The sequence below is a fragment of the Lampetra fluviatilis genome, chromosome 14, assembly GCF_964198595.1.
Source record: "Lampetra fluviatilis chromosome 14, kcLamFluv1.1, whole genome shotgun sequence".
NCBI classification, from domain to species: domain Eukaryota; kingdom Metazoa; phylum Chordata; class Hyperoartia; order Petromyzontiformes; family Petromyzontidae; genus Lampetra; species Lampetra fluviatilis.
This window is the reverse complement of record NC_136288.1, coordinates 9,813,576-9,838,619: the sequence shown is the minus strand read 5'-3', so window position 1 is coordinate 9,838,619 and position 25,044 is coordinate 9,813,576. Positions and strand designations below refer to the sequence as shown.

The window sequence follows — 25,044 nt, the reverse complement described above, 5'->3', positions numbered from 1 at the left end:
GAGGGAAGGCAGCCGGCCGGAGTGACGCCATCTTGCTTACAATCACCGCAAATGTTCATTGTTAACATACAGGTTACAATATTTCACCCGGAAAATCCCCTTCAGATGGAAAGTCTAATTTGCAAGGGTGTCCAGGGTGTCGATCGACACAAACACTGCAAACACGATGGTCGCACTTTAACACTTGAGGTTAAATGCTCTTTTTGTAATAACGCCTTTTGGCGTCCTCTGGTCTAACACCGTTTGAGACGAGGCTCAAAAGATAGCTGGCTCAGGTGTGGACCAATCATTTTCAAAGACAATGCATATATTATCAGAGTATGTTTTTGGTTTTCATTCTGACCACAAGTATTGTGGTTAATGCAGACATGATTCCTTGTAAAAGGTTTCAGTTTGGTGTTTTAACATCTTAACACCTGTTTTGTTTCCAGAAAAAAGGGGAAAACCTATTCTCATATTTTGGTACTGGCAAAGGAGGTTCCATGATAATTACAGTCTGTTATAGGAGGACATAATGTGCTGGATATTTTGTACAAAAGGATTAACAAATTGTACATTGTTGCAATCGTCTCTTAACGTAACCAGCAAAGCGGTATTTGAATACTTTACTTTAAATTCAGGATATACCATGGACGAGGTGACACAACGTGTGTAGATGTCGCCACATGCAGTAACCGTGCGCATCTCATTTCCTTGTACACAGAGGCTTACGTCGTCCCACAGGGATCAGGTAAAGTTGTGTCGCAGTCAGTGTGCAGGGATGAGCACAGGCCCAGGCGCCGTCGGCTCTGGGAACGTGGCGCTGGTCCCTTGTCACCATGTGGCTCACCTAAGTGGCTTTCCCAGGATTGGCCTGCAGAAATCGATTAACGTTTCTCACAAAGTTACAACTGTATTTGGTGAACTCACATTACACGCATTCGGGGATTTTTTGTTTTGTTATTATCAATATTGGCAATTATTTGGTGCTTAAATGGCCCCCCGCATCTCAAAGCATCTTACATAACATCTTAAATATTCCGATGTCCCAACAGTAGTTTTTATTTAAAGAGGGAAAGCCACGTAGGTGACCTACACGGAGTAGCTTCTCCGTGCCACTGTTTGTGTTGCCTCGTGCTTCTGTGATGGTGACCCGGCCACCTACCCCCAAGGTGCCTCCACCTGTGGCTTCACAGCCGATGTCCACGACGCTTATCCTTTCAAATCCACAGCTTTATCCACCCCACGTTCTTCCACTGCTGCCCTGCTCTTCTTATAATTCCCTGTGCTTCAGCTCCAAGCTGTCATAAACCAAAACCCCTCTCTCTCTGCTTTAAGTCAGTGGATTAATGCTGCGGCCTGTGACACTAAAAATGGAGCCACTGCCGGCCACAGTCTGTGCACAGAGTAAGGAGCGTGAAATGCAGCATCCAAAGTGCCCTAGGCTACAATCGATGTTCATTGCCAAAAAAAACAACACACGATGCAACTGGTATTGACCAAAACATCCCAATGATGACAAGTGCCTGCAAGTTACTTGATTGGGATTACACATCGAAATATTGCCCCCCTCCTGCAAAAGTATTGACAAGACCCTCCTGAAATGCATCTTGAGTTTCAGTGAGGCTCTCCTAGGTAAAGAAGCATAAATAATAGTATTAAATGTGTTTTACATCGCAAGAGATACACAACTGTATTGTGTCCTCGTGGAATTTAGTTTTCACAATGACTGATAGATTTTATTCCAAATTAATGGTTAGCAAAGGATTTATCTTCTTGGTTCTTTCGGTAAAGTCACGTAGAATGGAAATAATAAAATAATACAAATAAAACATAATAAAATAATTCTCACGACATTTCGGCCACAACGCAAGCAGCCGTCCTCAGGTGAAGAACAGGTCTGTCGATAAGACAGAGTCTGAATGACACGTCCTGGGCTTGGAGCGTCTATTTAAGCTGGGAGGGAGGAGGAAGAGCGCCTTGACAAAAGAACCTGCATATCAAGAGGAAGCAAAGGATTTGTTTAGTGAAATATTCGCAATAAAGAAATGATCCGTTTTAAAATGTGCCCCTCTTGACTTGTTTCACACAGATTCGAAATCCCAGGTTAACCCCGAGGTCTACACGCACAGCAACCAAGTGTACAACAGCATGCCGGACAACACTTCTCTTCCAGCCGGTAATACTTCTGTTTATCAAACCATATTCTCACAAAGTGTGACGAGCGTTCAATTTAACGTTAGGATGTCCTGGCTCACTAATAAACAGTAAAGGGGTTCTTAATAATTAATTTATAACGTTTTTTACATGCGTTTTTTTGATTTTTGGTTGTTATTCTGTCTCTCACTGTTCAAATAAACCTACCATTAAAAGTATAGACTGATCATTTCTTTGTCAGTGGGCAAACGTACAAAATCAGCAGGGGATCAAATACTTTTTTCCCTCACTGTTCATTTAATTCCAAAAGCTGTGTTGCATATTGAGCCAAATTACCGCACTAATCTCGCATGTCTTCCAGCCGTGAATAATATCCTGTTCCTTTTTCACAGTGACACTCGAGAAGAAGATGCTGGCCGAGCCAGCAAGCATGTAGCAATGGATACATCGCAATGCAGGTAGGAGCTGGTTTCAGCGGTCGGCGATGACAGCTGCTCGCCCACTGTGCATGAGCGCCTCCCCCGTATGCTCTGCCTGCGATGGTTAGCTGTCCTGTAAGCGAGCCTATTCGGTGAGATCATGAATCGCGCGCACAGGCAATTTTTTGTCAAAACGAAAATGTGTGAGTGCGTAGCATCGTTGGACTCGCAAATCATTAGGTTGTGAGTTCGAATCCTGGTTTGGGGGTTTACTTAGCCCATCATTCCTATGAGGTGAACAAAATGTCCAAAGGATAGCCGCAGCTTGTGAGGTGTCTCGAGCACTTAGTGAAGGGCTGTTGCTACACAGCGTATGCTTGTCAGCAGCTTCACCTGCCTTGTAAATGCCACGTGTTTGCTTCTCTACTTTTTACGAGTTTCTAAAGTTGTGAAATGTTTATTATCCTACATTTCTTTAGGTCAGCATGTGTATGCATCAGAACTCCACTTATCTGTGACCCTATGACCAACACCTTTTATTATCAACGGGAGTCGTTGTGTCCCCAGAAACTCCTATCATCTGCTTTCCAACAATTCTGCACTGCCAATTATCGTAATGTTTTACAATAGTTCATTGCATGTGCGTGTCGCCGTGTCTATTTTTCTTTGTGTGCGTCTCAATTTATTCTGTACGAGTCTCTGTCTTCTTCTATCTGTGCATGTGTCTTCGTGTCCCTGCGTGTGTTACGTCATCATTTGCATTATCCGAAAAATGTTCACGGTTAAGAGGAGTTGAGTGCCAGATTGATTATCTGTGACAAAAATGTTTACCCATGGATAAGTAATCACGGATTACCCTGTGGATAATGAAAGGAGTTCCACGGATATCCCTCGGAGGAGTGATGGCACAGTGATTAGCGTAGTGCACGATGAACCCAGCAACCCGCGTTCGATTTCCTTGAGTCTCCTGAGTGAAATCTGAACTGGAACCTGGATACCCACTTTCACCAACTTGGACACATCAGGGTGGTGAAGTATTGTAAAACAAGCCCCCTTCATCCAGTCGTGTATTGACAAAGAGATGTAGATGATTATATTATTACCATCATTATGCAGCTATTGTAAATATGTTATATTACTTTTGTGAAAGCCATACTGCTGTTTGTTGCTGGCCACTTGGTGCTAGATTTGAAGCTTTCGTGACTGCAAGGATTCATATTCTTGGGTTTTTTCGGTTAAGTCACGTAGGTAAAATTTTTAAATTAAAATTAATAGAAGTTAAATAAAATAAAATAAAAATCACGACGTTTCGGAGGCAACACAAGCTTCCGTCTTCAGGTGGAACCGTCACAGCACGATAGCTGTATCAAGTGAGAGAAATTCCAAGAAAACAGTCCTCGTATATATACTGGTTGAGGGTGGGAGGAGCCAAGGTAGGCCCTGAATATTATTATTGTGAGGTTCGGTGCGGCTGAAGCACGCTGCTAGGAATGATCCTTTGTTGTGTAGACTGGTTGAACTGGGAGGTTCCAAGAGTTGTTAAGGTGCAGCTGATGTAAAGGTGCGTGTAAATGGGACTGAGCCTTTTATTATGTAGAGGTGGTGCAGCTGAAACCGCCACTTGATGGTTTGGGCTTTTGGGCCTGTGCTGTGCTCAGCATCTGTGTTAGAAAAATACCTCTGCATTGCACACTAACACTATTTTGCGTTCAGTCTGTTATGGAAAGATATTGCAAATAGAACCTGCTAGACTAACCGTCATGTTCAACCAATAATGTGTTAATTTAACCTTGATTTCCTTTAATCTGCAGTCCCGTAGCTGCACGAGGGTGGGCATTGGTGAGACGCGACGGTGGAGATAACGTACAGATCGAGACCAGTCTTCACCTTCTGCGTTATCAGTCTTCAATCCTCATGCATCTGCCGGAGCCCTCAAGCCCGAATATTCAACAAGGTGGACATTTAAAGTCTGCCTCAAGTGTAACCCAAAGATGAAATATCGTACAGTGCCTAACGAGCCCTTCGCATTTAAATATACATATTCGTAGGGAATAGCAACTTGGTATGAAATCAGACATTAGACATTAGCCAAAATCCAATTCTTGTATTAAATTGATTTAATTCAAGAACACAAAAACACCACGCAGACATCCGAGAGGGAAACGAACAAAGCTCACGATAGCACGAAGCGTCCGCAGCAAGTCGCCCTCAAATCGGGGACCTGCTGGAAGCATGAGGGCTCACTGCCCTGACAATTTCCAGTCTTAATATAATTCATGCACAATCACGTGATATTAATATATTGAAGTGATTTTGTTTCCATAAGCTAAGAGAGTCCTGGTTAATTTGATCTATAATTAGCTGGTTCTTCCTCAAGCCTCTTCAATGCATTACGGAACTCGCAATACGTTATTGAAATTAAACGTTAATAAGTCGGTCACATGACGGATAACCAGACACATCTGGCTAAGCGTAGACAAGTTGCACGGTTTCCTACTGCTGCTGCACTCGCTCTGTGTGCAGAACGATCATTCTCAGCAGTAGGGAGATGGCTCCATCGGGGATCTCAACCCTGCAAATGAAGCTTCTCGCCACAAGCGTAGAGTTCGTACATTTTGTGTGAACGCTGAAAATGTCGACCGGCATAGTCCCACTTCATATTCTAACCCGGACACAGTGCAGCAATGAGCTTTACATAGCCGCATACTTTGCATACGTAAAAAAAAAAGTTAAAATTCCATGTTCACTGTCAGTTGCGAGCTCAAATCCAGGGTTGCAAACAAGAAATGAGCCACCAGATCCATCGCTTTGACTGTGACTCTATTATTACAATGCGACCTTTGCTGTGATTAGTTTTGGTCAGTACTGTATTTGCCTAAATTTATGTTGATGTCATTTTCGCTTCGGTCGTTCTTGATGTTATATTCACCATGCACTGTGCAGTTAATTCATTACTACAGAACAATAGAGTCAAAGTTTGAGTTGAGCACTGCAGGCTATTCGGATTTGTACAATGTTTGGACTTTTGAACGTGCGAATTTAACAAAGTACTATATTTTGAATATACAGGGGTGCTTCAAAAAAATGTTAACACGTCTGAGAATTTGCAACAACACCACGAGAAATGTGCCTCCGGGCTCTGGAATCTTCTCCGGAGCCCACCTGGAGAAGATTCCAGGCACGTGTTGACAATTATGGTGAACAAGTGGAGACTCTTTGACTTTTCGAAGATATTAACATTGATTTGTTATCATGTTATAGAGCAGGGGTGGGGAACGTCCGGCCCGCGGGCCGTATAAGGCCCGCAAAATCATTTAGTCTGGCCCTGCCAAGGCAACCGCAGGCGGGACTCGAAATTCAATAAATCTAGGAGCAAACCTGGAAAAGCAGTCGCGAGTAGCGACATCATCAATACCAGCTAACGTCACACGCCTCGCCAAAGAGAAGCAGTTCCAGCCATGGTAGACTGCAGTAGGCACCGTAGCCACAGCCATAGTCAGTCGTAGACTCAATGTGGCTTGTCAATTACAAACATTTGACAGACTCGGCTGAAATGATGCCTGAGGACTGTGTATGTAGTTCTTATAACTCACAATACAACTCGCAATATTATTACGCAGCCTGTAATTGGAAACAGCATGCCTATGTATTATTGGTTCTTTTGGTAAAGTCACGTAGAAGGGAAATAATAAAATAATAAAAATAAAACAAAATAAAATGCCTATGATTGACTCTAACGTTCCCAACATGTTTCTGCAAGAGTGGTGAAATCAATAAGCAGATAATTTACCCCCCACATACCTTGTCCCTCTGCACACAATATAAGAGTACTGTCGTGATTTAACACAGCTCATCAACGAAACGGCATTCTCGCAGTGAGTAATTTCATCAGCAATGGTTCAACACAAACAAACTCGGAACCAGTTCAACAGCAGTCAGGCTTGCTTGAGCAAATACCGGATGTGAAGTTGGTGGATGTGCTGTGTTGGGGTATCACAGGTGTGTGTTTTCATCAGGAGTGCTGGAAGTTGGTTAGTAAATCAGCACCGACATAGCAGTAACATGCATTATGCATGAGTTGACGCTGTTTAACAGCAGAGTACACATTTAGCAGACTGTTGGAGCAAGCACACGAGGGGGTGGGTGTCCAGTACAATAGCAGGGTACAACACACATATATATACACACATATAGATACACACATACGCACATCATGTGCACTACTGTTGGCAGTAGTGGATAACTGTGCATGCAATACCACATTTAATGCTTCTACCGTGAATAAAAGCTACTATATGCCTGGTGAAATTTTGACTTAAAAATTTCGTGATTGCAGGAATTCATATTCTTTGGTTCGTTTGGTAAAGTCACGTAGATAGAAAAATGATAATAAAAATAAAGTGAATAAAAATAATAAAAACCAAAAACCACTAATGTAGACTGTTGCCTGGTTCTTAATCTGAGTGAGTGTACTGGCAGTCTATAATGTAGACTGTAGCGATGATTATTAAGCTGGGTGAGTGGACTGGCAGTGGCTCAGCCTCGCTGTGCGCTGAGTAGTTAACCTCGCATTCAATAAACTTTCAGAGCCAGGGTGAACATCCGACTCCGATGTATTTCAAGAATTGAACGAGGTAAACTGATGGAAAAACACAGCACCAAATATGACATCTATTAATACTTGCAATATAGATACAATAAATGAACACAAGGAGCATGAAACTCAACAATAGGTCCTGGATGGACCAGGCACCTACATTAGCACTGAATAGCTACACAAGAGAATAAGCTACTGTGATAAATAAGGTCACATCGTTTAATCACCATACTGCAGGCTAAATGTGCAGCGCTGCACATAACACTGAACTGTTGATGGGATACTTCTTCATCCTTGCTCTCAAGTTCGCATTAAAGTTACATGGGTACAAGTCTGACTCGACTTATTCAATTACAAGTGTAATAAGTCCCGTTCAGACGACGTATTGACTTCAGAGTTGTTTATTCGTTTCTCTCGTTCACAGCCTTCCACCGCATTCACACACTCGGTTCCCTCGCCTCCCTCTCCGCTCCCTCACGCTGCTGGCTGACAGCGTGAGAGAGACTGCTGCGGCCCGCCACGTGGCTGGAGTGGGACCACGGTACCAGCGTGGCTTCCCCCTTCGTTCCTCCGCACACTGACCACGTGCTGTCCTTCTCCACCCCTTATAATACCTGGCCCACGTGATCCCACGTAGCCAATCCTCAGCCACACCCCTGGAACTTTCTCGAAGATACTGTCCAGCTCCAGGGCTACGCCCCTGGCTCGACTCCCCATTGGCTGTGGGCTGAGGCCGGCAGAGCCTATCACTATCGCCCAGGTTTAACCTCACATTACACAAGTACCATTCACAATAATGCGATTTCTGTATATTTGGAGTTTGCGTGTCTCTCTCTTTCTCCCAGTGGTCGTGTGGATTTTCTCCGGGTCCTCCGGTTTTTTCCTCCGCATTTAGAATCAACATCATGCATTTAGATGACTTGGCTGGCATACATTTCCACACGACGATACGCCGCTGAATGTGGCCGTCTCGTATGTGGCCAGGTCCCGTCTGAACAAGAGCCAACAGCGCAGTGGGCCTTACCTGTTAAAATAAAACAATTTAATGTTATTGTAGTCCCTCCGTACGAGCTGACTCTCTTTATAGCACAGAATCGCTGGCAAACGTCTGGAATCAGTGGGGTTTGCTTGTTTATAGGATGGCGACGCTCTGCGCATGGGGACTCCTGCAGAGGCAAATGGCAGCGGAAGATTTGTGGGGCAAGCGGTGGTGCAGGATGGCGATGCGGTAGTGGGTGAGGAGTGAGGGGGGCGGACGCGTGGGATCGGAGCCGAGGTGGTGGCGAGGTGGCTGGTAGAGAAACGGCGAAGGGAGCGCGGTTGAGGTGGCAGGCAACGGTTATAGGGGGGCAGTGGTTCTTAATCCGAGGTACACGTGGACGATGTCCCAGGGGGTACGCAAGGTGATTTTCTAAATAAGTGTGGAATTATATATTGTGCGCGAGTCATTGGTGAATAATCCACGTGCGCGAATCTGCCACTACGATATAACTACGATACAATTGTAAATCCACATGGTGACATAGAACTATATTAAAGGTATTTTCTAAACTCATTGATCGTAAGCAATGTGGTTTACAAGAGTAATCAGCGAGCCCAAACAGATGGCCTCATGCGTGCAGAGCGTCCGCTGATTAGCAGCTAGTTAGGATACCCCACAAAAATGAAAATTGGTTAAAGTATTGATGTTCATTATTCGTAAATGTATTTCTCAGAACCATGTTGGGTCAGGTAAGAGGGTTACTTGGTTGAAACTATTTAACAAGGGGTACAAAATTGGATCTTTTTATTTTTGCCAGTATCAAATTATGAAAAAATAAGAATAGTTTTATTACCCTTTCTGGCAATAAGGGGGGGGGGGGGTAACAGCAGTAGCCAAACAAGTGTGATGCGAGCGTAAATCGGGTTGTTGCTGGGCTCTGGCCCAATCACACGGCCCGAGGTATTGGGGGGCGGAGCCTGGTTTGTGGGGCGTGTGGGAGGGGCCACCGTTCACCTCGGCTCTAATGGGAGGCGAGGTGAATGGGGGCGGAGCCAGCAGGGCAGTATGGGAAGGCCGGATCTGACGATCTGGAAGGGGAGGAGTCAGGGTCACGTGGGGGGAAAAAGGATATAAGTGGGAGCCCGGAAGAGATCGGGGTCAGTTGGGGAAGTTAAGAGTCTGAGCCACGTTGGGTGGTGAGAGAGATCCGCGCCATCGGCCACGTGGCCGAAGGACCTCAGCACGCCATCGGCCAGCGGTGTGCGGAGTGCGGGAGTAGAGGAGCTAACGGAGGAGCGTGCGCGGCACGCGAGAGGAGACGCTGGTCCCTTATCAGGACCAGCGGGGTGTGAGGAAGAGTGGAGGAGCTGATGAGGGAGCGCGTGCGGGGCGCGCACGAGACGACGCTGGTCCGCGGAGGAGACCAGTGGGGTGCAGAGAAGAACCTAAATAAAAGACAAGCGGAGACCAGCAGTGCCTGATGGAGTCTTTTATTACACAAGGTTGAGAATCACCACTGGGCTAGAGAACTTAAACTCTCCATCCACATGGTCAACATCAACTTGCACGTGGCGTGTTGCATGCAGAGTGAATCAACTGTGTCATCAGCAGCCGAGATCAGAGTTGGTAAGTCTCGGAGGTGAAGCTTATTTGGGTTGTGTTAAGTTTGTTGTCCTTCCCCCGCACACACCCGATTCGCACGGGGGGCTATGTGCGGTGCGAAAGAAAGTCAACACAGTACAGTACGTACATATTCTTTGGGTCTTTCGGTAAAGTCACGTACATATCTTCAACCTATCTACGTGACTTTACCGAAAGAATATGAATTCCTGCAGGCACGAAAGCTGTAAGTCAAGATTCACCGTACGTACATTTAACTGTATTCCGATAGAACAGGCAGCCACTGCTGAAGAGCTTGCTGCGTGTGGTTATTGTGATGGGTGCTTTGTTGGCGAGGGCTTGTGCACCACAAGGGTTTGAGAAACTCAAACGCGTTGAGCTGCGAGGTGGAGAGCAGTTGGCAGTGTGCGCGTGCATGTGTAGTGAGTTCTTATGGCGACAGAGACGTCGTAGAGGCAACACGGGTTGTGCATTTATAACTGACAACAACTCCATTAACACCCCCCACTATCTAGGGAGGTATGGCCTCCGAGCTATCGTGACCTAAACACCGCCCGTTCACTCCCAGCCCTCCGGCTATCCATGCCCTAGGGGAGGCTACCCTGACCCGACTCAGCCAAGGTACGGGTCCCGACCACTGGTCCCAGCTCGACCCGGCCCTGAGAAGGACAGCGGGCTCGAGGTCCCAGGGTCCTAGTCCAGGTGGTCTTCAGTCTTCGTAGCATTGCCTCAAGCTGTGCTTGGGGTACCCCTTTTATACACCTCCAGGGGAACCTCCACCCCTGGTACCGCCCCCTTTCTGGAACCTTCCAGAAGATCATGGAAGGACCCCCTCCCAGCCCCCCACCTGGGGTAGGGGAGGGGAACCCAGCCTCCCTTGGGTCCGGCTCCCTCTCTATCCGCTTGTCCAGGCTAGCACACCCTACCGACCTCTGGCTGCAAGTGCAGGCAAGTGGATACAGGCGGTGTGTGCATACGCGATCCGATGCTACACATGTACCGTAGTGGTGTGTTGAACTTCGATTTAAAGCTTTCGTGACTGCAGGGATTAATCTTCTTGGTTCTTTCGGTAAAGTCACGTAGAAGGGAAGTAATAAAATAATAAAAATAAAACATAATAAAACAATTCTCACGACGTTTCGGCTACAACGCAAGCAGCCGTCTTCAGGTGAAGAATGAGACACTGCCAAGCTAGGAGCTTATATATAAGCTGAGTTGGAGGTGGAAGAAGAAGAGAGCCTTAACAAAAGAATGTGCATATCAATAGGAATTTAGCATATTCATGGAAAATGCGTAGGAGGTGGGTGGGGGGGGGGTTCAAAGTCATATTATGTTAATGCTACCCCCCCCTCCCTTTGGTGCTGCTGATCCTGCATAATGCATGGGCATAATATGACTTTGAACCCCCCCCCGCACACCTCCTACGCATTTTCCATGAATATGCTAAATTCCTCTTGATATGCACATTCTTTTGTTAAGGCTCTCTTCTTCTTCCACCTCCAACTCAGCTTATATATAAGCTCCTAGCTTGGCAGTGTCTCATTCTTCACCTGAAGACGGCTGCTTGCGTTGTAGCCGAAACGTCGTGAGAATTGTTTTATTATGTTTTATTTTTATTATTTTATTACTTCCCTTCTACGTGACTTTACCGAAAGAACCAAGAAGATGTGTTGAACTTCTTTCGCACCGTACGTAGCCAACCGCGCTAGTCGGAGGGCGCGGAAGAAGGACAACAAACTAAACACACAAAAAGCAGTTATAAAGAAATGGGTTTTTATTATTATTATTATTATCAATTTTAGATCAGTGGTTCCTTACCTGGGGTGCACGCACCCCTTGTGAGTGCGAGATGCCCTTTCTGCGGGTGCAAGATATATATTTATTATGTTTTATTTTTATTATTTTATTACTTCCCTTCTACGTGACCTTATCGAAAAAACCAAGAAGATGAATCCCTGCATTCACGAAAGCTTTAAATCGAAAAATGGCCAGATTGGTTGAGAAGGTAAATCATCGAAACACAAATTAAGCATAGGCACCTAAGTACAACTACTTTGTTTCATCAAAGCTACGTATTTATTAACAGATTTAAAAAAACAAATTACGATTGAGAATCAAAGGAAAAGGTTAAGAACGACTGGTCTAGATGATGTAAAAGTGCGTAGCTCCAGTGGCTTCCTAATATCGGAATGAAGAGCGTTCCAGACGGCCGCAGAAGCAGTGACCGTCGTTGCTCGAGGGCCAGCTGAAAGTAACCCTCTCGATTAGAAGTTTTCGTGACTGCAGGGATCCATACTCTTTGGTTTTTTCGGTAAAGTCACGTAGGTCGTTGCTCGCCCTTCAATCACTTCTAGCTGCTCTTGACTCGGCACCGCTCCACTCTCCCTACCCCACACCCCCCTCTCTCTCTCTCGTCCCTGGCTCTTCCCTCCCCCCCTCTCTTACCAATATAGCCTCTTGTTACAGCAGCCCTTTTGCCCACTTCAGCAATTGTTTCTTGCTGTGGTTGTCCCACCTAATGACGAACGCTTGTGTTGTGCCCGAAACGTCGTGATTGAATTTATTTTGTTTTCTTTTACACCTACGTGACTTGACCGAAAGAACCAAAGAGTACAACAGTGACTGCTTCTGGGGAGGATGAGCGGACAGTTTATGCTCCTTGACGAGGTCAGCGAGGTGTTGTGTTTCGTGCGGCAGGTGGGTTCACGAACCCGTCTGTGTGGATCTGTGTCATCTCATTGTTTGGGTATTCGCCAGGGTACTGCATTCTCCACGAAGCAAGCAAAGACAAATCCTCATCAAAGGAATTGGTCAAATATTCGCAATTGCAGCGCCTTCCTGGAACATGGATCTTGAGGTTCATTGAGGCGCTTTTTTGCAAATACAGGGCTCGTGATTTTTTTTTACCAAAGACGTGTGTTGCTCTATGCACTACAGTACTGTGTAAGGTGTAAGCGAAAATATGAAGCTTCTGTGCATTTCACGTGGACACGTTTTTATCAATGCCACTGGGAGGCACTTCGAGCGTATGAAAGAGAATTGGATAAAATATTCAACACGTTGCTTTATTTGACAGCAATTATGCATAATGAACAACATTTATAATGCCCACCTTAAATACCTATTTTGTTTTGCTCATCTATGATTTCCCTAAAGCCCCGCACCATCGATGCAGACTCTGCTAAAGTGCCAACAAGACACCACTGGCTGGGTGCCACTTAGCAGACATCGTCTTACGTTTTCTTTGCAACCGTACATTTATACCTTTCAAATCGCATTCGGACAAATGTTGCCAAACCTATGTTGGATTCTAATAATATTGGTCGCGAAAGCCTACGTGTTCAATTGGATTATAATATTTCCTAAGCTGCTGTTGTATAGGCCGCATTTCTATTGTACTTATTTTGTTTTCAAAAAAATGTGGACAAGTTTGCCAGTTTGCGACAGACGGAAGTCAAATGTTTCTCGAGTCCTCAACACCCGAGCGTCAAAAACCACTCTCACTTCCTCGTTGGTGCGAGCCAGAGGGCCCATGTCTACAGGCTGCACATAAATCGGGTTTCCCCTTCACATCGGTGGCTTACTTCGTGCTCCGAACACGATGGAAATGTATTTTCTTACGTTGACTGAACAAAGTCGGTCACTTTTCACCCGGGCAGCACAGACTCAGGTGTTTCTTGGTTCATCGCTATAAACAACAGTTATATTATTATTTAAGAATTCGCGATTTATAAAATAAATAACATATATACAATTAAGAAAATTTATTTAAAAGATATTGTTTCAAACTTAAAATCGCATCAGTGATTCGCTTACTGCTGTAGTTGCTGCAGTGTGTGGCCGATTCTCGCAGCAGAGATCCGTACACTTAATAGATACTGGCACACAGTTAAATCAGGGGTAGAGCATTTGCACAGTTTTATACCCAACCACTGTCAAAACAAACTTTTAAAGATTTTTTTTTGGAATGGCAGTGGTTAGTGCACTACACTTTAAACCCCATAACCTGAGTTCTATTCCCGGATATAGCTAATATCAGCAGTGGGTACTATCTGAAACCTTGAAGTGACCAGCATGGTGAAGTATGGTCAAACAACCCCCATGACTGCCATGGCATGGGTAGACCTTCATCCAGCAGTAGTAGATTGACAAAGGGCTGTACTTTATATTAACTAATTCATATCACACAATGACGATACCTTGGCTTAAATCTGGCATCGGTCGCACAGGCGTTGCCCCCACTGGGAGTCTGCCATTGAGCTGCGCCGATATTCCGGAAGCAAGCAATCTTCCCTTTTAATCCAAATGTCAATGTGGACAATGAGGTAGGATGTAAACATTTTCTGCATTCAGCTGTAGTTCCTGCCAGCCCTCAGCTAGCGTTCACGTGTCATCCATTTTAAAACCGCGAGGGTAAAATGCATGAACAGGTTCATCCATAGCCTCTATAGAGGAGGCACAGTGGGGTCTTGCTAGCATTGTCGCCTGTGGAACGTGCTTTCAGTCGAGCTATCAGTTGCCAAAATGTGGATTCTCATCCATTACTCTTCCACAGGTGACAGCATAACTCTATGTGAACGCAACTGCAGGCCAAATAGCCGGCAAGCTTTGCACGCGCACCCTCGTCCCGGGTGACTCCGGCCTCCTGGCCGCACTGCACAACGTTGGGACGAACGCGCCGTGTCGGGAAGTGGCACAGAAACGGGGGTGGGGGTGGATTCCCTTCTTTTCTCCCTTTTGCTATTCTGCACATTATTAATAAATATGGTTAATAATTGGCCACAGCCTTTTCTTGGTAAAGCGCACAGTGCACTGGACTTCCACTCCTACACAGAGATAGAGCTTTAGAGGAAGAGTTGGGTAAAAGTGTATTGTGAAGTGCGATCGTGGCTGGAAGGACTAGAGGTGGACGTTGCGAGACGTGGGTTTGATTCGGTAGCGGAAGGGAACATCTGTGGCGGGCTGCAGGATACCGAGCCCGACTCGGGCCTGGTCCAGGGTTGGCGGGACCTCCTCCGAGTCCAGCAGCTCCATGTCATACAGGCTCATGACCAGCAGCAGGAACTGCTTCATCTCGATCATGGCAAAGAAGCGGCCGGGGCACATGGTGATTCCGGAGCCGAAGGGCATGTAGTAGTACTTGAGCTTCCGTCCGTTCTTATAGAAGTTTGTCTTCTCTTGGCCGTTGTCGTCCAAAAACCGGTCGTGCTTGAATTTCTGTCGAAAGGAAACGCACCAACCATGTTAGTTGCGCGTTAAGTTTAAACCGATTAAAATTTTAACCTTCGATTCAAATCAGGAACTTTTTTTTACCGATGTTTCGAAGCGGTCATAATTTAAATTGTATTCTGAGACGCGTATATATACATTGTGGCAGATTAATTTGGTTGTGTTGAACCATTACCGCTGAGATTGTGCACTCCTGGATGGCTGGGTGGTTGAGGGGATGTGTCAGATTTACTCTTAAGCCTTTCCCATTCCAAGACATCTGCAAGTTGCAGGGTGTGGTTGTCCCGTTCACCTCTGAATCTCGAGACGCGCAAGCGGCTCAGCATTAATTTTATTTACATAGGCGTAGCGCCGTTGTTTTTGAAGACATCGCACTCCCCAGAGAGAACCGTAGCGACACGACCACACTCTGCGATAGCTGGCGCCAAACTGTGTCACACGCCCTCCCGCATGGCCTTGTGGGAGCCTCGGTACTGATAAGTTATTATATTTTTCTCCTGGTTTCGTTGTGATGATGAATCGAAAGAAAAACGAATAACGTACACGTACGTCATCGGAACGGGAAAGGATTACTTGTTACATGGAGAGATACACGTTGGCAGGAGGAGCACTGCTAATCTATCTTGGTTTTATTTACAGTTCATTCTACCGTAGCCCAAAACGTATTGCGCACGGACCGATTAACACACGAGTGGGGGAATTAAAAGTCACGTTCGCGGCTGCGCCAATTTACCAGCGGATCGTGGAAGATGTCGGGGTCGTAGTGCAGCAGCTGTGGGTACAGCGCGATGACGTCACCCTTGCGGACCCGGTACCCTCTGTTTGAGTCCAGGGAGAGCTCAAAGTCTTCCTTCACCACTCGGACGTTCATGGAGGCGCTGGAGAGCCGCATGGCCTCCTTGATCACGCTCTCTGCAGCAGCAGCAGCAAACACAACGGACAGCGCATGAGACTCGTGTGGCACACGCTTGTTTGGAAAAAGTGAGGGCGGTCCAAAAATGTGAACGGACAACTACGTTTTCAACAATGGAGGTGGAAAATACAGTTTCATAGCCAAGGGCAGTAATACCCAGATAACACAACACGATCACTTTATTTAAAACGTTCTGTTTGTGAACCAATTAACACCACGTGACAGCGAAGGTTGAGTAAAGGGCGGCGTACCTAATATGACGAGCCTGTTCAGTTGCTCTTCGCTAAACTTCAGGAGCTCTCCTTCCTTCCACTGGCAGTCCCCAACGACCTCCTTGATTTCCTTCCTGGCCGCCTGCATTGCCTCCGGAGACCTGGAGAGCGGCAGCAGCGGCGCAAATTCATTACACCGCGCCGAAGGAAGAAAGCGTTCACGCCACCAACACCCGAGAGTCGCGGCGAGTCGTGGGTGAGCAGGACGCAAAGAGAGCTCGGGGGGGGGGGAGCCTTCCGCATACCTGAGGAGGTAGAAGAGGCTCCAGAAGGCGGCTGGAAGGGTGTTCGCCAGCGAGGCCCACAGCAGGGCCAGGTGGGTGCGTGCCTTGCCCATGTCGTCCATGCGAGACAGCGTGTCGTTGAGTTGTATTCGGAGGGCGATGAGCGCCGACATGTTGTGCCGTTCGTACAGCTTCTCCTGCTTGAGCTCCTTCGCGAGCTTCTCGCGCGCGCTGTGCGCCCAGTAGAAGAGCTTGATGGGGAGGCCCGCCACCAGCGCGGGGAAGAAGCTGTCGAAGGTCTTGAAGTTCTTCTGCATGCTGTTGATGTTGGCTCGATGCTCCCTGGGACTGTTCTGCTGATGCAGCTCTTTGCCGAACATGGTCATGAAGCTCGCCTCGAACATGATGCTGTAGCAGAAGAGGTAGAGTCCATTCTGCTGCCAGGCAGTGGGCAGGCCCTGGTGTCCCAGCAATGGCAATGGCTTGGATTGTGGTGGCCGAATTAAAGCGTCTGTCTGAGCAGACCTATTTTGTGTGATTTGAATGTCACTGGAGCTGCTAACTGATTCGCCCTTATTTTTATAAGCGGGAGTGTCCACATTGTCCCTGTCTGCCTGGCCTCTTGACTCAGATTTTATCAAATTGACACAATTTGGATCGGAGAGGAGATGCGCCGCGTCCTCAGCGCAGGAGGGTTGCGTCGCCGAGTCGGCTCTGCGTCTGCGCCGCCTGGCCATCTCGGGCGGTGATTCGTGCTCGGCTCCGAGCACCGGCTTGGAGCGATCGGCGTCGCGCAGCATGACGCTTTGCATGTTCTCCAGCATGCTCTCGGACATCCCCACCAGGCCCTCTCCCTGCAGGGTGCGCAGGAACGTTTGGTGCAGATTCTCCGTGGTGTAGCCGGCGTCCGGGTCCATGCTGTGGTGGCCAAACAGCTACACACCACAATAAAACATCGATTCATAAACTATTAAACGAAATCTTGCATTATTTTACCAGGTAAGGCCCACTGAGTTGTATAGCTCTTTTTCAGAATTCGCTGCCAACTGTACATGAGCACATTCGTCGACCATCCGACAGAACAAATCAAATCAAGCTGTCACCCGGGAAGCTATTCCAATTGATTGTGGTCAACTTCAAGGACAGTGCATACATTATTAGAGTTATGTTTTTGTTTGCATTATGACTGCATGTATTGTGGTCTATGCAAACATGACTCCTCGTAAAAAAGGTGTCAGTTTTGTTGCCAGATAAAAGGGTAAAAAAACAATTACCATGATTGTGGTTCATCAGCAAACGGGGGGGGGGGGGGTTGGGGGGGGACCGCTGTAAAGCCCAAGCGAAAACGTTGGCAAATTTTGTACGCTGCAGATTACGCCCAGCGTTGTCGGGCGTTCGCAGCGTTCTCGGCTCTGACGAGGAGGCCCTCCGGCCAAACGTCGAATACGATCGCCACCAACTTAAACTTCCGCGAGTCTCACGACGACGAGGACAATGACCGTGATCATCGTCAACGTTCAGGGGCTCCTGAACACGGCCCCGGGGCCTCCGGCCCGGGGAGGGAGAAGCGTCGGTGTCCACCTCCAGCGTCGTTTACCTTCGACGAGAGCTCGTAGGCGAACTTGTTCCAGTCGAGGTGGCGGCCTCGCCGGGCGACGGCGCTGTAGGAGAAGGGGTCGGTGATGAAGTGGATGTATTTGCCGGCGATCCTGCACGTGAAGATGTCCCCGTGCTGCCGCTGGCGCTTGCGCAAGAACTCCAGCGGGTTGACCCCGAACTGCAGCGCGAGGCCGAGGAAGGGCAGCCAGCCATTCTCCAGCGGAGGCTCCCCGGTCGTCCTTCGAGGATACAGCAGCAGGGGGAGGGGGGGGGGCAACGCGGATCGCAGCATGAGCACCATGTGGCCCAACAGGACTTTACTGCAGTGGTCAAAAGAGTTAAAGTGATTTGCTGTTGAGTCAACGGTGGAAATTCCACATTCCTATGGCAGGGGAGCAAGCCGATTCAGAGGACAATCACAGTTGACTTCCCTGCAAAGCAGTACCTATTTTAACCGACCCTGGAGGGATGATGGACTGAGTTGATCCTGAACCTGGATTTGAACTCGCGATTGTGAACCGTCTGCAGCGCTTATTTTTCAATAATAAAAAAAAAACGAAGAGAGATGTGAAAATAGCTTCTGTGCACGCCACGAGTTGTTACCTCCGTCGACATGTCTGGCTCCCATTATCTGTGGGAAATCGTGATTTTATAATGGGTGAGTGTTAGCTTAATGAACAAGCCTTCAAGGAGAGTATCACTTTTCCTTTTAACTTTAATTTGTTGTGCTGCGCAGGAGAGAGTGCCGCATATTCCACAAACCTACCCGGTGGCTTATCGCAGCCATTGCGAGCCCTAAACCTAAGCTAACGTCGTTTGAGGGATTGCGGACAAACAGAATTTAAGAGAAAGTGAATAACTGGTGGGGGAGGGGGGGGTGCAAATTTTGGGTCTGACTCGATCCGATCGTATTTGAAACGGTGACACTTTCTGAAACGCTGGGGAAAGCTGGCCTCACGATGGCTACCGCCTCCACTACCCATGCTATTCGAGTACAGCCCGTTCTCCGATAAGGCATAGTTTTCATAACGCAAATTGGATATAATGCGATGAATGTATAGGGAACACATTTTTTCGTACAACGCGGATGCCAACTGGATGTAACGCGATCGAGTGAATGGAACTACATCGCACGAGTAGGAATGAGCGGTTGTACAGCGGCCTCGGCGTAGCATCACACAAGACATTGGGATGCTGCTGGATGCTTATAGACGCTACCCACGAGCCTCGGTCTTTGTTCAGCCTGCGTACGCATCTCAGGTGTTATGTGACGTAACATTGAATTGTCAATATTATGTTAGTCATGTATTGTACTACAACACTTTTCAGTGTTAGTAAACATGGGAACTTAACAGATTGGAAATTTGCCCAATTCTACTGAAGTCACTGAAGCAACAATATTCATATTTGACAAGATTTCTTCTGAGCGTACACTCTATGCAGAGGAGATATATTTTGTTGGCGATTAATTACCATTTTAGTGTAAGTGACTGTTAATGTTTGTCCACTTCATTATGTTACGTTCAATAGTTTATTCTAACAATGTGCGCGTTACAAATTACCCACATACTTTATTGCACCATCTCGTGCACAACATTCTAAATAAACACGACAATGATAAAACAATAATCTACAACCCTTGCCATTCCACTGCCGAATGCATGGCCTAACGTTTGCTTTATCGTTCATGGGAGGGTGGGGTGTGGGGGGTTGCTTGACCAAAAGTTCGCCGCTCTGCTCGGCACTGGTTGCTGGCGAAGGCTCCTATCCGGGGTTCCACTCCAGGTCACAGCCGTGGCTGGAAGCAAATCGCTCGTTACCTGCTCTGACTTTTTTGCAATCGACTTGTTGTTTTGTGGTCCTTGTATCTGTGCGCGCGGAAGTGTTTAATGCGGCACTCCTCTATCCAATTCCATCAAATGGCCGAGTGATTGAAGTTATTAAGAAGATACGATGCAGTATTTGGATTGAGCACCATGGGTGCCAAACAAACAAACAAAAGCGTGGATGGTTTTTTGCCCCTCCGATTCTGAGTCCAACATGTCCAATGCCTTATTAGGACTCAGTGCCATTTAAAACCCAAAATCGAATGCATCCCCTCTCCCCCCAACCACCAAATCTTTTAGGGGTCCAAAGAAAAGAAAATTCAGTTTTTTTGTTTCTTGTATAGTAGAGGTTTTTTGGGTTAGATCGCGTAAATATGTCGTTAAAACCCGCCACCACCCGACACAGCCAACTAGTAAGGGTTGTCACGTAAACAGAACGTGGCCAATTCGTCACTAGTACAGCACTAGCCGGTGTGGTTGCTTATGGATGATATTGGTCGCGAAAGCCCTCGTGTTAAACTGACTTGTTTTTTTTGTAGTTACAGGCATAGACTCGGCTATCGGCGGTCACAAATTGCACCGTTCTAGCCCTTCTAGGACATCGTCAGAGTCGGTGTGACGAAGTGGGTCACGCACGGCTGTACCTCGTATTTGCCAAAGAGTTCAAACGTTAGAGGCCATCGGGGGAGATAGCAGGGCACCACGCCAAAACGGTGACGGCGCTTTTCGTGAACACTATTTGGCCACCGCTGTTCACCGAATACGCACCGTCCCAATTACAATGGAGAAATAAACAGGGTTCATATTCTTATGTTTTTTCGGTAAAGTCACGTAGGAATAAAATTTAAATTAATAAAAGTAAAATAAAAATAAAAACAACGACGTTTCGGAGGCAACACAAGCTTCCGTCTTCAGGTGGAACCGTCACAGCACGATTGCTGTATCAAGTGAGAGACGGAAGCTTGTGTTGCCTCCGAAACGTCGTGATTTTTATTTTATTTTACTTTTATTAATTTTAATTTTTTACCTACGTGACTTTACCGAAAAAACCTAAGAATATGAATCATTGCAGTCACGAAAGCTTCAAATCTAGAAATCAACAGGGTTTGTTGCGCGCCCACATAACGGGCGATCTTCTTCTCATCTCATCAGCCCATGGTGTGTTGAGCTTCGTTTGAGAACGGCCATGCCCTAGGAGGGACTCGCACCCCTCCACAGCTTCCGTTGTGTCGCAGGGCTCTGGCGAGCTGAACGCGCAGTTGACAATGTATACCTTAGCAACGTTGTTCATTTGGGGTAACAAAAAAACCCAAGACATTTCATCAACATCTCCACTTAAACATGCACCGACCTCAACCAGGTGACCATCTAAAAGCTCGCGGTACGGAGCAGTCTTCCAGGACCACTCGCGTCTTGCGGTGTCAACCGTCGTCTAAAAGCGGCCGCAACTGTTGCCTGTTGCGAGGGCATCGGAGCCCGGGAGGGACAATTTTACCTGCGCCGCAGGCCGAGCAGGACGCAGAGTAGCACGCAGGCGGAGAGCGCCGCGGCGATGGAGAGGGTCAACAGGAGAGGCATCGTCTTTGTCGGAGGCGCCGTCTGCGGTTGGGTCGCGGTTGTTGCTTGCCGGGGGTCGGGGCTGTCTCGCCAGGTGGGAGACTCGGGGTGATGGAACGCAGCACACGGGCGGGCTGGTTAGCTGGGGCGGTGCGTGCCGGTCGCCTTTTATAAGCAAGGTTCACGCCGAGCGTGGGTGGGGGATTCCAATTGTTCATCGCTATCTCGTCGCCCTCCTGCCTTCCCCAAACATTTCTCCCCACCCCCCCAACCACCACCCCCCACCACCACCCCCCACCACCCCCACTCCTAATATCATCCCAACCCCAACTTGGTCCCGCTTCTCCTCTCCATCCATTCCCCACCGCCCTTTGAAGTGAGAGTCCAGGTTATCTTAGTTTGCTAAGCCTCAACAAGTGAGAGCGGTGGTGCCGCTGCGAGATGGAAGCCGACGCTCACCCGTACGACGCGCACACACGCATCCCGACAGCTCCGACAGGTGACTCCGTTACTACCCGCACCTGTGACGCGGTCCGTCGTTGTTGCCCGCTCCTCCGTACGGATCGCATTGATTGTTGTTTTGATGCACCACGGATCTCTCTGGAAAACGAGCTGGGCAAACTTGCTACAAGGGACTTTCCGTGCAACGAATGAACATTGATTGATTCATCTTCTTGGTTCTTTCGGTAAAGTCACGTAGAATGGAAATAATAAAATAATAAAATAAAACATAATAAAATAATTCTCATGACGTGACTTTACCGAAAGAACCAAGAAGATGAATCCCTGCAGTCACGAAAGCTTTAAATCGAAATTGATTGATTCATTGATTGTACATGGTGAGAACTTACACCATTGGAACCTCATTTGCCAGTTAAAAAATATGATAATTGGTTTTTTACGCTTTTATCTGGCAACAAAACTGACACCTTTTTTTTTACAAGGAGTCATGTTTGCATAGACCACAATACCTGCAGCCATAATGCAAACAAAAACATAACTCTGATAATGTATGCACTGTCCTTGAAGTTGATTGGTCCATCTTAAAACTTCGTATTTCTTTGCCAGAAAGGGGAAACACCCATTCAGATGTTTTCATATTGTGACCCCGGCAATAAGGTCCCATTCTGTAGTCCTGCGTTGGGGTGTTTGGCCAACTCCATCGAAGAGCGTTCATACCCGTGGAAGGACACCGCATGACCCGGAAGATACCCACATTTACCGCGTGTTCAGCCTTTTCAAGCCATTTTGCTCGAAGCTTTCCATCATAGAGGTTTTTATTTGGGTTAGATCGCGTAAATATATAAATGCGTCGCTAAACCTGCCACCACCCACCACAGCCAATTGGTAAGGTTTGTCACGTAAACAAAACATGCCAATTGGTTATTACTATTGCACACTGATGTGTTGGAGGGTAAACCCACAGCTTTTACAATTCGAATACCGTGAGGTTTCGCCGGTTTTCTCTCTGCTGTTTCTTTGTGCATGTTCTATGCCGCCCTGAATCCAGTGCCACTCCACTGCACCCTCGCCCCCCACCTGCTCAGCTTCATCACGTAGTTTTCAGATGCGCCCTTTCATTCCCCATCAACGGTCGGGGTGTATCCAGCGCAGCCTTGGCCTCATCAGGGCCCTGATAGTGAATTTCTGAGAATTGCCGCCCAACGCTGCTGACGTTGGCAATATTACAGAGGGAGCCTACGAACCAGATGCGGTGTTTATGACCCTATCTGTGCAATACCCAGCGACCTTGACTTGCGTGTGGCCTTGAACGATGAGTTCAATCATCTACAACAACAAAAAACGTTTATAAACTTCACCGTTAGGTTGCCACCCCCGTGCCGAGCGTGTGCGCGTGTGGTGTGTGCGGTAGGGAGATATTAACTGGCTTGCCTGGAATGGAGGAGGTTGTGGGTTTACTCCCAACCCTGATGTCTTGTGTGTATTTTGAGTTTGTGTGTCTCTCTCCCCGTGGTCGCGTGAATTTTTTCCAGATTCTCTGGTTTCTCCCTCCGCATTTAGACTCAACATGTGTTTAAAGTATTTGACTGCTATACATTTCCACGTGATGAGCCACTTTCTTGAGCTTTCGTTTGTGGCCAGGTCGCTTCTCAGAAAGAGCTATGTAGCTCAGTGGGCCTCACCTGGTCATATTCTAATAGTAAAAAAAAGATTTATAGATGGGAATTTGAAAATGTTTTTCATGACAAATCGCAGGACGTGTATTCATATCGTTTTCTAATCAAAAGTATCACTCGGCCTCGTAGGTTTGCAAACGCCCGTGATCACCAACACAACAGTGGTGACACCACCAGTGGTGACACCAACACCAACACGTGAGTGGTGACACCAACACCAACACGCCCAGTGGTGACGATTTGATGTGTGGCGGAGAGTGCGGTGACTTCAACAGGCATCATGCAATCACCCCACACACGTGGCGAGCGCGGGGTTCAAGGTGACAAGTTGCCTCGGGTCGTAGTTCAAGGCTGAGAGCAGCGCTGGTTATCACAAAGCATACACTTGTATTCTAGCGCGGGGGCATAACAGCGTAGTGTGACGTACAACAGCGGTGTATAAAATGCGTTCAAGGGCATCAGCCAAGGCCACCACACCAATCCTCTGCGGAGCTGATAACGACGCTTGGGGTCTTTATTTGCTCAGGGCATAATGAAATGTGATAACTTTGAAAAGTGGATTAATGTCACATTTCTGAAATATCATAAAGTCTCTTCTCCTTTTACGCAGCGGTAGTTGCATTCCTGAATGACGCCGCGTTATGGAAAACATATAGGGGGGGTAAAGCACAGTCCGCGATAACACGCGCCATGCGTACGCAGGCTGAACAAAGACTGAGGATCGTGGGTAGCATCTAGAAGCATTCAGCAGCATCCCAATGCCTCGTGCGATGCTACGCCGAGGCCGCCGTACGACCGCTCATTCCTACTCGTGTTGCGACGTAGTTCTGTTCACTCGATCGCGTTATATCCCATTCACATCTGCGTTATAAAAACATTTGTTTCCTCATACATTCATCACGTTATATACAATTCAAAATACCCTGATTTCACTTTGGGATGCTTGCAGCATTTTACTATATGCAGTGCTGTTGTGGTTATAAACATTGTGATAAAGTTTGGAATAATGTAATATAATGTAATGTAATCCAATATAATTTCAGATGAATACACATTTCCATGTCATGCTACCTGAAATGTATTTCTGTGTGTCAATGTTACCATCGCAGGCGCTTGCCAACGCCTTGACAACTGGACTCTTGAATGAACGTCGTAAGGCGGTGGCCACTTCTCTCACGGCATTCTGACACAGCGATCTGCGTTTGGCAATTAAAGTATGTCGGTGTCGAGGTCTGTCATCCGTGATGGAAGAACTTCAGGACGTCTTCTTGGTTCTTTCGGTGAAGTCACGTAGAAGGGAAATAATAAAATAATAAAATAATTCTCACAACGTTTCGGCCACAACGCAAGCAGCCGTCCTCAGGTGAAGAACAGGTCTGTCGGGAAGACAGCGTCTGAATGAAACACCACAGGCTTGGAGCGTATATTTAAGCTGGGTTGGAGGGGGAAGAGCGCCTTGACAAAATAATTTGCATATCAAGAGGAATTTAGCATATTTATGGGAAATGCAGATATGGGATTAGTCACTACTT

At 47.1% G+C, this 25,044-nt stretch overlaps 2 protein-coding genes across 2 annotated transcripts in view; one reads left to right on the top strand and one right to left on the bottom strand.

The window, feature by feature from the left end:
- Positions 1-6,837, top strand: part of LOC144935857 (fibrocystin-L-like) — a 159,296-nt gene extending 152,459 nt beyond the window's left edge. The window contains 3 exon segments of the mRNA XM_078862684.1: positions 2,072-2,158; positions 2,529-2,594; positions 4,367-6,837. Coding sequence (XP_078718810.1) covers positions 2,072-2,158; positions 2,529-2,572 — 131 coding nt within the window. The 3' untranslated portion in view covers positions 2,573-2,594; positions 4,367-6,837.
- A 7,816-nt stretch (positions 6,838-14,653) lies between these two features.
- Positions 14,654-21,395, bottom strand: LOC144935743 (cytochrome P450 7A1-like). Its single transcript, XM_078862484.1, has 6 exons — positions 21,313-21,395; positions 17,990-18,230; positions 16,414-17,327; positions 16,148-16,269; positions 15,717-15,895; positions 14,654-14,971 (listed from the first exon to the last, which is right to left on the bottom strand). Exons 1-6 carry the CDS (start codon positions 21,393-21,395, stop codon positions 14,654-14,656), a joined length of 1,857 nt encoding a protein of 618 aa, XP_078718610.1.
- Positions 21,396-25,044: the final 3,649 nt, after the last annotated feature.

Coding starts and splice junctions, on each gene's coding strand:
- LOC144935743 (XM_078862484.1), bottom strand. CDS start 21,395: ATGCCTCTCCTGTTGACCCTCTCCATCGCCGCGGCGCTCTCCGCCTGC. Junction 18,231..21,312: donor CTGCTCGGCCTGCGGCGCAG/GTAAAATTGTCC, acceptor GTATCCTCGAAG/GACGACCGGGGAGCCTCCGC. Junction 17,328..17,989: donor CCTACGAGCTCTCGTCGAAG/GTAAACGACGCT, acceptor TGTGGTGTGTAG/CTGTTTGGCCACCACAGCAT.